This window comes from Eurosta solidaginis, chromosome 3, assembly GCF_040869045.1.
Source record: "Eurosta solidaginis isolate ZX-2024a chromosome 3, ASM4086904v1, whole genome shotgun sequence".
Lineage (NCBI taxonomy): Eukaryota > Metazoa > Arthropoda > Insecta > Diptera > Tephritidae > Eurosta > Eurosta solidaginis.
The window spans coordinates 269,533,537-269,547,561 of NC_090321.1; the positions used below are offsets into that span (position 1 = coordinate 269,533,537).

The window sequence follows — 14,025 nt, forward strand, 5'->3', positions numbered from 1 at the left end:
AATTCTTTGGTGGCGGGCAGAGAATGTCTCCCTTCGTTCTTCTATGCAGTTCTCGAACATTTTAATCGATATCGTACTCACGGTCTTTCGCCAATAATCAAGTTTAAATATTTCTTCATACGCGTAACACAACCATTACCCACTTACCGTGTCTCATTAGTACGCTATGCTGTGGATTCCGTATGATACGTATTTGTCGGTCGTTATTCTGTGGCTCACCATATTCACCACCAATATCTTTTGGCAATTGCCACAGAGCGCTACGCTCCTCTAGATGATCGCGTGGAAAATAGAGCGGCGCTAGCACCTCATAAATGCCACGTTCGTGTGAATTAACACACAATATCACAATTTGTGTTAGATATTTCTCTAAAAATCGACGAATTGTACCTGAAAACAAGAGAAATTTGTGTTATTATTTGTGTAAAAGACGTTTGGCGAAAGTTTTCAATTTATTTACGCAACGCTATATGGGCAGCTAAATCGGCTGGGAAACTACTATGATTGGCACTTAAGTTGCTGACAGCGATTGTACGTAAATTTAGTTCTTTAGCTTTGTACAGAGCATTCCTGAAAGAAGATATGAAAAGAATTATTATAAGTATTGATAGATATGATATAAATTAAAGCAAAGTAACACAACTTCAGTTTATCTATATATATCTATCTATCTTCTTATCTTCTTAAATAATATAAAATAAAGTCGCTAAATGCCATTTGAAAGCTTAGCTACGTGAGATAGTACAGTTAATATAATTTGAAGGTATATTTTATAGGGGCGTGGCAAATTGCCAAAATGTAGTAAAAAATCATTAAATTTTTGTTTACATAGCTATAACCCATAAACGGATGGATGGATTTAAAAAATTCTACTTTTCAGTAAAATTCTGAAATATTTACCTTCGTTCTGCATCAAAAAAAAAAAAAAAAAATACTTGATTCCATTCTTATATCAGCCAAATTGTTTAAACAAAAGTAGCATTTTTACCAAAAAATGCGTGTGTGTGGTTGTTCGGTGTCAACTGTGCGCGCAAATTGCTTTCGAATGAGGCAGGCGACACATATGTATGTAGCATTCGCTGCGTTATTTAACTTCGGGAGTACATTTATATGTATGAATGTATGTATGTATTTTCATATCATATCAGCTTGACATATGTATGTACATACATATTTATGCGTTGTTGCCAAGTTAATGCAACATAAATGGTTAAGAATGCAAACATCTCTTGAAAAATACTCTTTCGATCAAAATATTGAACATTTCCTTAAAATTCTTAAACAAAAGTTTTATTTTTTGGTATTTTGCATGTATATGCTAATATTTGTGCACTAAGGAAATTTAATTCTTCAATATATTTTTTATGCTAAGGTAATCTGGGATGTGCTTGTACAATATGGCTATCAAATGGAAGCTGTTTATGATTACTTTGATACGGGGAATTTTTCGAACCCCTGGGTGACTAAGGTCTCGACATATAGGCCAAAACGTGGATCCGGGTACCCCTAGATAGTGTTTACACAATATGTATATCAAATGAAAGCTGTTGCTGAGAGCTTTAAAGTAATTTTCATTGTGATATTCGATTTAGTCGCATCAACCTGGCAAATACTGACAAATGTGCATGCGAAGCCGAAATAAAGACATGAATTAATAATACCCACATACCTATTTACATACGTACTATTCGATTTGCCCGAAATTTGGTATATAAATTTGCCTATATTATTATTTACGATCCCTTTTTTCCGGAAAGTAGACCAGAGACCGACTGGGACTGGGATTAGGACCAGGACTGGGACTGAGACTCACAGTGGGACTGGGACTCGGAATGGGACTGGAACAAAATAGGTACCACCCTCTGGGACTAGCAATAAGGGGTGAAGAAGAATGAGAAGAAATTGAGAGAAGAGAAAAGGGGGAAGGAGAAGTAGACTGAGAAAGAGATAGTGTGAGACGAAGAGAGAGATAGGTGATGCGAAAAAGGCGGAGGGAGGAGTGAATAAAAGGATTAAGAAAAAGTGAAGAGGGGGGAGGGCAGAGTTAGACGGAAAAAGCTTATTAAAATGTACGCAGATAGACCAAATTTAGGGCAGAACAATGTCTGCCGGGTCTGCTAGTTTAATTATAAAGTCTAAATACTGCATATATTTAGACGCGCAAATTAAAAAAAAAGTTTGGCAATATTTAGTTTTAATTGAAAACTAAATGGATTAGACGATTTTTATTGATGTCGTCTATCGTCCCTCTATTCGAATTAACCACCCACCGTTAATGGCAAACCCTATGCCCCTTGGTAAAAAAGTATCCCATCCTGTTAAGCATATCCCATACTGCCAGAAATTGTCAGCAGATTAAAATTTGAGGCATAAGGACGAATATTGCACGCTTGAAGAGGGGCTGGGATTACTTTTAATATATTTTCCCAAAACATGCTTGAACAACAGGGGCCAAGGATTTTTTATTTTACCACATTAACATAGCGCAAGTGGTTCTTTAATCTATGCGTAATAGACAGGAAAGGTAGTTACGCAGATCTGATTATACTTAGTATCTTGTCGCCAGACATCAAGTTTTGTTATATCGAAGGTGTTTCAAAACTCTGTACAGCGAAACCGAGCGGACTTAGTAATTTATAATTGGCTAATTTTTCTAAATTTTCGCTGGACGTCGTAGATTTCAGTGACTAATGTGGCATGTTTGTTTATAGCGGGTGTACTATGCAAAAGGTTTTGAGTAATACTTACTTCGATTCTTCACCTCAAAGGAGTTGAATTTTTTAAGATTTACTATAGACCCCATACTAGGCCAAGGGAATGGTATGGGGTAGGGCGGGTCGATTTAAAAATCGCCCATTGCTCTGTGAAAATCATATTTTAGGGATCAAAATAAGAAACTTTGCCGAAGGAACCATACCTCTAAAACGAATTCTTTCTTATTTTGATCTCTAGAAAACGATTTTCACAGAGCAATGAGCGATTTTTAAATCGACCCGCCCTACCCCATACCATTCCCTTGGCAGTCGATTCTACGTACCATATCGATCCCGGTTCTACCCCGACCAAGATCTGTAATTGAACACCACACCAGGCTGAAAATGTGCTATCGTGTATAAAAAAGTGCTTAAAATACACTTCCAAATGCTATTTCGGTAAGCGTAAACTTCTGACATGTACATCAGAAATTTCCCAAAATTCAACAGAGATTGACGCAATTTAATCATATGCATGACGGCCGCCGTGTTATGGTAGCGAAGGCTCAGGCAAGGCAAAACCAAAATCTTCATAAAAACGTTTTTTATACTAGAAACCACTTTTTCTGCACTTCTCGATAGTAGTTTGGAAAACACTGAGAGTTAAAAGCTTCTCAGCAAAAATTCATCGGCTTACATCTCTTTTGTACTCTTGATCAAAAGCTTAAAACAATCGGAACACCCAAACCTTCAGTGAATACGTCTTTTCTCCGTCATGCATATACTATTCCTTTAAAACCTGCAAGTGTTCAACTGAGCGATTATAGGGACAGTTCTGATAGCCGTGACAACTAGCCTTAGCCCTATCCGTCTCGTTTGGGAGAAAAGTCAAAAATGTTGCTGTACCTGACCACCGTGTGTGATATTCAACGTTTTCATTAGGATTACATAATGCCACAGAGCTTCTGTCACTGCTATCACATACAGGATGAAACTGCTGAGCACAGTACACTTGAGTGGATCCCTCAGTGTATTCATCCAATAATAACAACTCTGAACTGAATGCTGCCATATTGATGTTGGTGTGCGTGGTTAATAGCCACTATGCGGCCATTTTTGGTTTAGAGGAGTGTTACAGATTACTAATGATTAGCATAACGTGAGCAATAAAAACTACCCCCACAGTAGCACTGCACGCCATTCTACACATCCCAACCGCAGACCTAATGGCCAAAAATATCGTGTTAGGCACTGCAACAAGGCTTAAGGCCTCGGAGCGACTTGAGTGCAGGCCGTATAGCCATAGCAGTATAGCGCCGTATACTATCGAGAAAACGGAATATATGGTTCCGTGTCCGAGCTTCGAAAGACTTCTTGGGTCCACAATTGACCCGAACGGTTGGCGTCAGGGTGCAGAAATGACAGAACATACTATTCACGTGTATACTCCAAGTTAAGGGAAGAAGTGAGGCTGCTGTTTACAGTGTCGATGTAGGAATAAGAATATCCTAAAGGCTATCAGATTACTGCAGCGCCTTTCAGGCGGAAATTATAGCCATGAAGAAAGCAGCATAAATTCTGGAGGAAGCGTGCTTAAGCTGCACTCGCGTCAATATATATATTGATAGATCTCCCACACTACTCCATCAAGTGTTCTGCAATGCAAAGCAGCACGGAAAAAACCTTCAGGCTCAAGCCGGACCATGCATCTATACTGGGTTCTCGGTCATATAGAGATAGAAGGTAGCAAAAAGACCGAAAAGGAAACAGAAGTTGCATATGATCCATCAAGCATGAAAGATGTGGACAAAAGTGGGGCTGCAAAATTTCTAAGATCATGTGCTAAGCCTACGATATTAGACTCACAAAGTGGCTCACATCTCTGAAGAGAGACGCCTGGAGGTTCACGATGGGCATACTAACTGGGAACTGCCATCTGGCGTCACATACTTGTAAGTAAGGCCTCGTCAGTACCAGCAGGTGCAGAAAGTGAGAGCTGCAGGAAGAAACAGTTGAGCACGTTTTGTGTTCGTGTCCGGCCCGCGCCAGGTCAATGCTCCAGCTATAAGGGGCAGCAGAGTTCCCTGCAAAAATCGTTGGATCATGTGGTCCACTGGAGTACTTACATTTATACTCCACTGTAATGCAGCAATGGACCAACTCATGTTTCTACACGAACGTATTGTAAGCCGATCATTGCTCGTTTTTAACGATTGTAATCACTACACGATGTTTATTGGACTGTGGGTACTCCATGGATTACTCTGATGTAATGCGGAGCTGGAGTATATGGTCCAGTCCTAGGACATCGCAATATTAATTGGATCATATTTTTTGTATGAATTGTGGTTAGTTTTGGAGCACTCGCTTGGTCCATAGCGAGTACTCCATACATGCATGCATGGAGTACTCGCGATTTTTGCAGGGTTGTCAGATCTCGAGGCAGCAATTAAGTTAAGTCCCAGAAAACTTCTAGTATTTGCCAAGACGATGGAGTAATTCTATAACATAAGTCCCGGCACCTGATTGGGGTTCTTTCGTTTGGTAGTCAAACCAGTTCTGGTAACACTGTAAGCATATTCATATGAATGGTCTTTATTGACCGGGAAGTTCAACCTAACCTAACCTAACCTAACCTAACGACAAAGGACGTCATTTTCCAGATATAAAACCGCCATGCTCCAGTACTATCACCTTCTGATACTAGCCCGACATGTCGAGGAAGTGATTTGCTTAGCTCTTCGGCCGAATTCATTTATATATTGTAGCGAATATTAGCAGTTCTATACACCACTATGCTGCTACTAAGTAAATGCACAACAAAAGTAAAGCAAGCAGCCACACTTATGTACATGAACACATCAGAACAACAAGCCACACATACACATAACCAGCAGCTCGAAGCAGAAAGATTATTTCACATATACATAAGTGGTCAGCAGATACGAGCGAAGAAGAAAGAGAAACAATCACACATCACGTTATCATCAGCTAAGAGCCGAAGTTGTTACTCACACATATCCATGCATATAGCTAAATCACGTATAAAATATGAGATACAACTGTTCCAGAAGGCATGTTCGTGAAAAGTCTAGACTTTAAGATAAATATGCGAACGAGACAACAGAGAGTATAAAAGCAGCACAAGCTGAGGAATAATGAATCAGTTTTTATTTTAACACGCTTTAGCTAAGTACGCGAGTATTGTATTTGTAATTCTCCCAAAATAGTTTTAATAAAGAAAATATTGCTATACTGAATATTTGAGTTATTTATTCAACAGTTCAGCGATTCAAACGTTAGCAGAAGGTGCAAAATAAGAGAGCCGGCTTGAGGCTCATGATGGGCTTATTAACTGGGAACTGCCTTCTGTCGTCACGGACTTATAAGTAAGGCCTCGTCAGTAACAGCAGGTTGAGCCCGTTCTGTGCCCGTGTCCTGCAATCGCCAGATCAATGCTGTAACTATTAGGGGTAGTTGCCAGATTTGCAGAATCTCCTTAAATTGGTTACAATATTCTCCAAAAAACTTTCGGAGGTAACTGCGCCTTCCGATGTGAAGAAAGATTGAAAGTGAGAAGTGAGAGGTGTTATATCTGTAGATCAGCAATCGAGTTGCACGGAATTCATATTCGGAAAAGAACTATGAATGGCTAGAACTCTATAAACCCTGCAAATAATGTTCTTTACAATAAAGTAACAACGAAAAAGCCAGGACTGTTCTTAAGCAGAGCAGCGCAACGGCTTTAGCATTATTTTAAGGACATTTCTCTCTACTATATAGAATCGGCAAAAATTTTGTATTTCTTTTAGGGTTCGAATACATTCCAAATACTTACGGGAAGATTTTATGAGCCTATTTATTCTTCTATATACAAGAACCTCTCGTTGACATTCTTATATAAGCTTCACTTGTTTGTTTCCAAATAATGAAAAAAAAAAAATGTTACGTATACGCAACGGTACCTGTTTTTCAGGTGGTGCGGATATGTTTGTGCGTAATTGATTGCTTTTAAGAAAACAGCATGCTTATTTTAAATTTATTTTACCTGTAAGAGTAATGCAATGCACTTTCAGCAGCACTTTTGAATGTCTCCTTAACAGCTGGTCCGGCAGTGTGTAAAACATATTTGGCTGGTAAATTGTAACCACGAGTAACACACACCTCACCAGTCCGGCACTCTAAGCGAAAGAAAGGCAAATTCATTGAATATTAGACGTATTGTATTAACAGTTAAAGAAGTGTCTACACACCCTTTAAATTATTGCTTAATTCCTCTTTCAATTGATTACCGGCAGCAGCATAAATTCGTTCAGCAATTGGATTAGTCTCGTTTTGTGTCTCCTCGATTATGTTTGTGATGGCGTCCACTTCGAGTGTGGCTATATCACCTTCCCTGTAAAATATCAAAAAGCCAGTAAAAATGTTTATAAAAAAGCTCACTTAATAGCATTAGAAGACGAATAAGAAAAGTATTGAAAAAAAAAAATAAATAAAAAATTGATCTTACTTACCATAGCAAAAACCGATTATTGATATCTTTCGATAGCGGAAATGGACTGCAATTATGTCGTGGTCCACCCAAAGTGGAATAGTCCGTTATTGGTAAACGGCTATCTGTCTTCTCTAAACCGCCCCAGACTGAGAGTGTATCAAATTTCACTTTCTTTTGGTTTTGAAATTAAAAAAAGGAATGAAAGAATAGAGCGATAAATGAGAACAATACTTTGCGATTTGTCTGTAACAGTAATACTTTTGATTATCTGATTACTTACGCACAATGCCGAGTCTGTCGACGTCTTAGTTACCTCATTGGAATTGGAGTCTAGTCGCATTTCTCTGCAAAAGAGGTTAACGTAAAAGAAAGGGGATGAGTACTATTATTAGCAATATAATGAAAATATAAAAAAAAATAACGTACACGCATACATATGTACATACAAAATTAACTTACTATGACGCAATAGAATAGTGGGGGGGGGGGGGGGGGGGGGGGGTACAGAGGTAGGGCTCTAAGTATTGATCGAAGAATATGCAAGCAAATCGTTAGTTTTTCTTCTTACAAACAAATTGTGTATTAACGAGGTGCGATTAAAAAATACGTACGACGAATTTATAAGCAACTGCTGATGATGAGTTGATTAAAGAAAGTTTTACAAGAAAAATCTAGTTAAGATTGGTGTCTTGTAAAAACTCATCTTGTTGATTGAAAGTAATTTCTGCCTAATAAGAAGAGAGGCTCGGCATCAATCCCCCAAGAGGCTTATAGCGTCAATGAACTTGTAAATCTTTCATAAAAACGAAATGGTATATAAAGTTGGGAACGATTAAAGAAAATTGTTAGTCCTTAAACGAGGTGAGATAGAGCCACCAATAAATATACCGAAATGATCAGGACGAATGGATAAGACTACTTTAGCATATTTCTTCCATACAACCTATTTTTCGGAAAAGTGGATTTTTGTTATTTATTCCTCTTTTTAATAGCTAGTAGCTAGTATGAAGTCACTATATTGTGGATTTGTCAGATCTAGGTTGGAGTATGCAGCTGTCATTTGGAGACCCTACCAAATTGGCCTCTTTAATCGGCTTGAGCGTGTTCAGAAAGTTTTTTTACGATATGCTCCTCGATATTTAAACTTTTCTGAACCAATGCCTTCGTATGAATCGCGATGCCTTTTAATTGCACTAAACACGCTTGCAAATAGACGTTCGATTCTATCTTGCCTGTCATTGGCTTAATTTCAGGGACCGTTGATTGTCCATCGCTTCTTGATAAAATTCAATTTAATGTCCCATGCAAAAACCTCCGACAGTTTGAACCCTTAAAAATTGCGTTTTCCAGAACTATTTATGGTGTAAATGCTCCTATTTCTAGGGCTTGTGATGAATCGTTCGATGATCTGAATACGCTTTTTAACTTCTCAGATCCTGACTACACTTTTCCTTACGCTGCCTTAATTAACAGTTTAAGATCTTATGTTTCTTAGAATTAAGTTAACGTAAAAATTTGCGTAATATATTCTGTAAGAATCTAAAAACAAAAACTCAACTTAAATAAATAAATTCCACAGAATATTTACATAGACGGTTTATATTGTTGTCTAAAAAAATGTTTCATAATCGGTCATATATATAATATATATTACATACAACGGATTGTTCAGATAAGAGGTTTAACGTAATAACGTAATTTCTTCATCATTTTAACAGCTAAAAGTTTGAAATTTTTTCAGAAGCTTATACGCACGGCATCCATTATGGTCTGAAAGATCGGTCGTATATAAATTTTTTGTATACCTATACGACACAACCGATTGTTCAGATGAAAAAATTTTCGCCATCTTTTCCTTATATTTACAGCTAAAAGCGTGAAATTTCACCATATGTGAAAGGTTAAAATCGCCAGGATCGATCGTATGTATAATATCTGTGAATTATATGATATCATGTGAATTGACGGCCGCCGTGGTGTGATGGTAGCAATCTCCGCCAAACACACCATAGATCCTGGGTTCACGCCCCGGGCAAAAAAACATCAAAATATTACAAACAAGATTTTTCAATTAGAAGAAATTTTTTCTAAGCGTTGTCGCCCTTAGGTAGGTTGCAGAGGAATGAGAAGAACTAGAGAGAAGAGAAAAGGGGGCAGGAGAAAGAGACTGAGAAAGAGATAGAGTGATAGGGATAGATGAAGCTAAAAAGAAGTGAGGAAAAGGCGGAGAGGGCAAAAAAGATACGCAAAGAAGGAAACATGCAGAGGGAGATTGAGAAAAAGTCAAGAGGGAGGGAGGGGGGGGGGGGGAGGCTTGCAGAGTAAGACCGAAAAAACCTTGTTAAAATTTATGCAGATAGACCAAATTTAGGACAGAATAATGTCTGCCGGGTCTGCTAAAAATAAAAAAAATAAATGTAAGGCGCGATAACCTCCAAAGAGATCTAAGGCCGAGCTTCTCTTCAGATTTGCGCCGTGATCCTCTTGATTTTCCCTACGAATTGGCCGGACGGGACCTACATGTTACATCTGCAAGGCAGATGAGTTTTCACTGACAGCTTTTCAATGCAGAAATACACCCGGAGCGCTTGCCAAACACTGCCGAGGGGCGACCCCGCTTAGAAAAATTTTCTTCTAATTGAAAAACCTTATTTCTAAAATTTTGATGTTGCTTTGTCCGGGGTGTGAACCGAGGGCATACGATGTGGTAGGCGGAGCACGCTACCATCACACCACGGTGGCTACCGGGTCTGCTAGTTAATCAATAAAAGGAAGCGACAACTGAAGACAGAACGCACTGAAAAGCTTTGTAAAGAGGGGAAATTGCCCTTTTGTAGGACTTCACAATGTTAAAAGTGGCAGCTGAAAGCAGTCTCATAACGCAATTGTTCTGCGCTAGTTGGAGATTAGTGCGATTCGCTACATGGCAGTTTCTGTTAAAGTTGCTATCTATTTTAAATGAAAATTAATAAAAAAAAAACAAGAAAGGAAGGCTAATTTCGGCTGTAAGCTAACATTACGTACTCAGCTGCCAAATTACAACTTGCAAAACTTTTAAATTACCTTCTTTTAAATGTGCGCGGTGCCACGCCCATTTTTCAAAATTTTACTTATTTTCTTTTCTGCGTCATAAGGTCAACCCACCTACCAAGTGTCATCGCTTTATCCGTCTTTGGTTATGAATTATCGCACTTTTTCGATTTATCGAAATTTTCGATACCGAAAAAGTGGGCGTGGTTTTCGTTCATTTTAAATTGCGATGTGAGATGAGTGCCCAGGAACTTACATACCAAATTTCATTAAGATACCTCAAAATTTACTGAAGTTATCGTGTTTACGGACAGACGGACGGACGGACATGGCTAAATTAATTTCTTTTTTCGCCCAGATAATTTTGATATATAGAAGTCTATATCTATCTCGATTAGTTTATGCCGTTACGGATTACCGTTATGCGAACAAAATTAATATTCCTGTGAGCTCTGCTCAGCTGAGTATAAAAATGTAAGTAATTATAAATAACGAGCCATAAGTATATTTCTTTTTTTAAATGCATTGTCGTTTTTTATGACAAAGACTGCGCTGTGCTCTTTAAATATTCACGCCACTCAACTAATATTACACACATACATACATAATTTTAGGAGCAATAAGTTTAATTAATTTCTATGTACACATTTGTATATTTCTAGAGGTTTTTGTACAAATTTGTTATCTTATTTGACTTAATGTGTCATTACGGTATAATAAAATGTTGACAATTTAGTTAGTACAAATTTCAATGAATACTTAATGAACTATTCGGTGCGCGTTATAATTTGGGGAGAATTAGGGATATGAAAATACGCTGATACATCGATCATTTTAAAAACTTGAAACATTAAATCAAAATAGCTCTGAAATATTGAGTTCGAATAATGACATACATATGTATGTGAACTAGAGGCTTCGCGTACTAGTTAGATTTATAATTTATCATAATTTGTATAAGTAGTTTGACAGTTTCATATTTATAAAGTGAGTGAAGAATGGATTCCGGTACGAATCGTAACACACGAAACGGTCCCTTATTTTTCTACGATAAAAAGTACGCTCAAAATCGATTGAGATGTGCTGAGTGACAATCGGCTAGCATGAGAGCTTTCTCAAGAAAGTTGTATGAAACTCTTATGGTATTTTCTTTTCTGAAAATAACACCACACTGTTGGTTTTTCTTTGCTCTCTCGTAAGTTTGTGTGTTCCCTTTAAAAAATATTTCCTAAATATTGTCATTTTGCAGAGTGCTAGGTGATCTTAAACTAAAAGATAGAAATTAAGAACGCAACATGAAGGTAACATTTTATCCAGAAAAGAAAACGTAACTATATTAATGCCCGTCTTGGTTCCAGGAATATGTACGAAAAGTATTTAAATAGAATTTTGGATCACTGTGTACGTAGCACATTTCAGTAGATTTAAATCCACCTAATTTATCACAAAAATGCACACTAGTTTTACGAATATATATTTGAGGGAGAAGAAAATAAATATATCTCAGAGAGTGGCAGTTTTAATAGCCCGTAACACACTACCAATTTCTTGTGTTTCAGGGACATGTCAGCGCTAATTTCATATTCATATTCATATTCTATAACTCAAAATTTATATATAACAGAAAATTATGAGCTACCGTATAGGAACAACTAGACAAGATCCAAAAAAAGGTTAAAGAGATTGACATGAGCAAAATTTGAAGGTGTAGCCAGGAGGTAAAGTAGGTTCGAAACTTTACTTCTTTAAAATCAAATCGAGTTGATTTAACCTAATCAACAGCATATTCTACTCATACATAGTATGTTCAAATCGTTACCGGCATACACAATACTCATCACAAATGTAACAAGTCTAATTTTTCAAATACTGCGCCAAAAAGGATCCAATGGCAGCACTGTCAGAAAATTTCTCGAACTTTTCCTAGATAAGCCTGCCAAGTGCCAATTTTCTTTAAAGTGTCATTGAGAAAAATAGCAATTTGAAAATTAAGGCCGTGTGCGAGTTGACCTAAATTGCTACCTAAATACACAAAAAACCTAAATCACTAGAAACTGTCAGCAAGGCAGTGCAATTTAGCAAATTTAGAATTTTTTTGAGCATACTTTTCCACCTAAATTGAAATGTCAAATTAGTTATTTGAGGCATTGTGGTATTGTTTGTATAAACAAAAGGTATGATTTTATTGTTTGATAAACAACAATTAGTTGTCAAATGAACTCGCACAGTTTTGACAGTTTTTTTCCTAAATTGTTGCAGTGCTGGAAAGTTCCAGTGGAATATTAGTTTAGGTACCTAAGATTTAGGTCAACTCGCACCCAGCCTAAAAAAATGCATTTTATTTTGAACCTACAATATGAAGAGGGCTCTATTTTCATATTTTACTCGGCTTGATCCAGCGTCTGAACCGACTGAACCAGAACAAAAAGGAAAGAACAATCGGTGAGTCCAAAAATTTCAAGCGAAATTTTTTTTTTTGTTTGGTTGGGTAACATTCAATCCAGATTTTGTTTGTACTATTTTTAATTCTTGAGAATTATTTTTTTAGGAATTGGAGGATTATTGAATTGAATAAATTGATGAAATTGGTTGTTAAAAAATGACATTCAGATTAGCTCAATATATTCTGTTAACAATTTTCCTACACATTATTCATATATATTTGTTAATAAAAATCAGATGAATCTGTCATTCCTTGCATTGATTTTTCAAGGTTTAGCTACTATTGATTTTGATTTGAAAGCTGTACAATTATCAAGAAGCAGCATGAATTTCGTATCTTATGTTTAAACATAGTTTAATTCTTAAATATTTCTTTGATTCAGATGGAGGATTTGACACCGGAAAAGTTGGTCTCAGATTCCGTTTCTACTTCCAATGGTGCAATGGTTCCCGATAATCAACATATCTTGAAAAACTCATCGACTATTCTTTAAGACGATATTCTGCTTTTTCCTAAGAATGATATTGGGGTCATTGCTGAAACACATCGAAGCATCGTGTTTCTTCAACACGAATTCAACGAAAATAAATGCGCTGACCTCTACACATTTTATGAAGATGTCTTGGATTGTTCAAAAGAAAATTTTCTATCTGAAGTCAAGATGTGGAGACACCGGATCCATGGCCAAAACATCAAAAATGCGCTTGATGCTTTACTGGTGAGTATTTTTCGATCAAACATCTACATGTAAAAAAGTTTATATATGACGCAATCCGAGAAAGGCACCTACTAGACAAAAGTGAAATCTTAGTAGGTAGTAGGTCCCTTTTCTCGGATCGAGTCAAAATTGTGCAAACACCAATCTGGCGATATTTTTCAGGTCATCAATAGCAAATCAATCAAAAATGTCGATAAAATTTCGCGAATCTTGCCAGTACTACCTATAGCTACAGCAACTCCAGAACGATCATTTTCGACTTTAAGGAGGATCAAAAATTACCTGAGAAATACGATGGGACAGGATCGACTGAATGGTCTTGCTTCTTTAAATATCCATACCCATATTGAACTCACCGAGGACGAAATTCTACCAGAATTTTTGAAAAAACCTCGAAAATTTACTAATGTTTGAATGTAGCCTGCTCTTTACTTTTAAATGGAATGTAATAATAATTAATAAAGTTCTTCAATTTTAAAGCAAAAATATTCATTCTGTTTTATTTTTTTCTCTTGCTCATGTGACATTTTTTCGTTCCCTAACAAAATTTGGAAATTAGGAGCCGATAAAAATTAAAAAAAAATCTATTTTCCTAATGGGGGGTCCGGACCCCCTCCCCCCCACCCCCCCCCCCCCCCCCCCCCCC

General features: G+C 37.1%; 1 protein-coding gene across 8 annotated transcripts in view; it reads right to left on the bottom strand.

Moving 5' to 3' along the window:
• Positions 1 to 14,025, bottom strand: part of Gdap2 (ganglioside induced differentiation associated protein 2) — a 184,686-nt gene that overhangs the window by 92,955 nt on the left and 77,706 nt on the right. For all 8 annotated transcript variants that reach the window (XM_067776441.1, XM_067776448.1, XM_067776442.1 and 5 more), the window contains 6 exons: positions 7,469 to 7,532; positions 7,208 to 7,359; positions 6,947 to 7,089; positions 6,742 to 6,874; positions 461 to 570; positions 148 to 390 (listed from right to left, as the gene is read on the bottom strand). In XM_067776441.1, coding sequence (XP_067632542.1) covers positions 148 to 390; positions 461 to 570; positions 6,742 to 6,874; positions 6,947 to 7,089; positions 7,208 to 7,359; positions 7,469 to 7,528 — 841 coding nt within the window. In that variant the 5' untranslated portion in view covers positions 7,529 to 7,532. The remainder of the gene's footprint in view (positions 1 to 147; positions 391 to 460; positions 571 to 6,741; positions 6,875 to 6,946; positions 7,090 to 7,207; positions 7,360 to 7,468; positions 7,533 to 14,025) is intronic.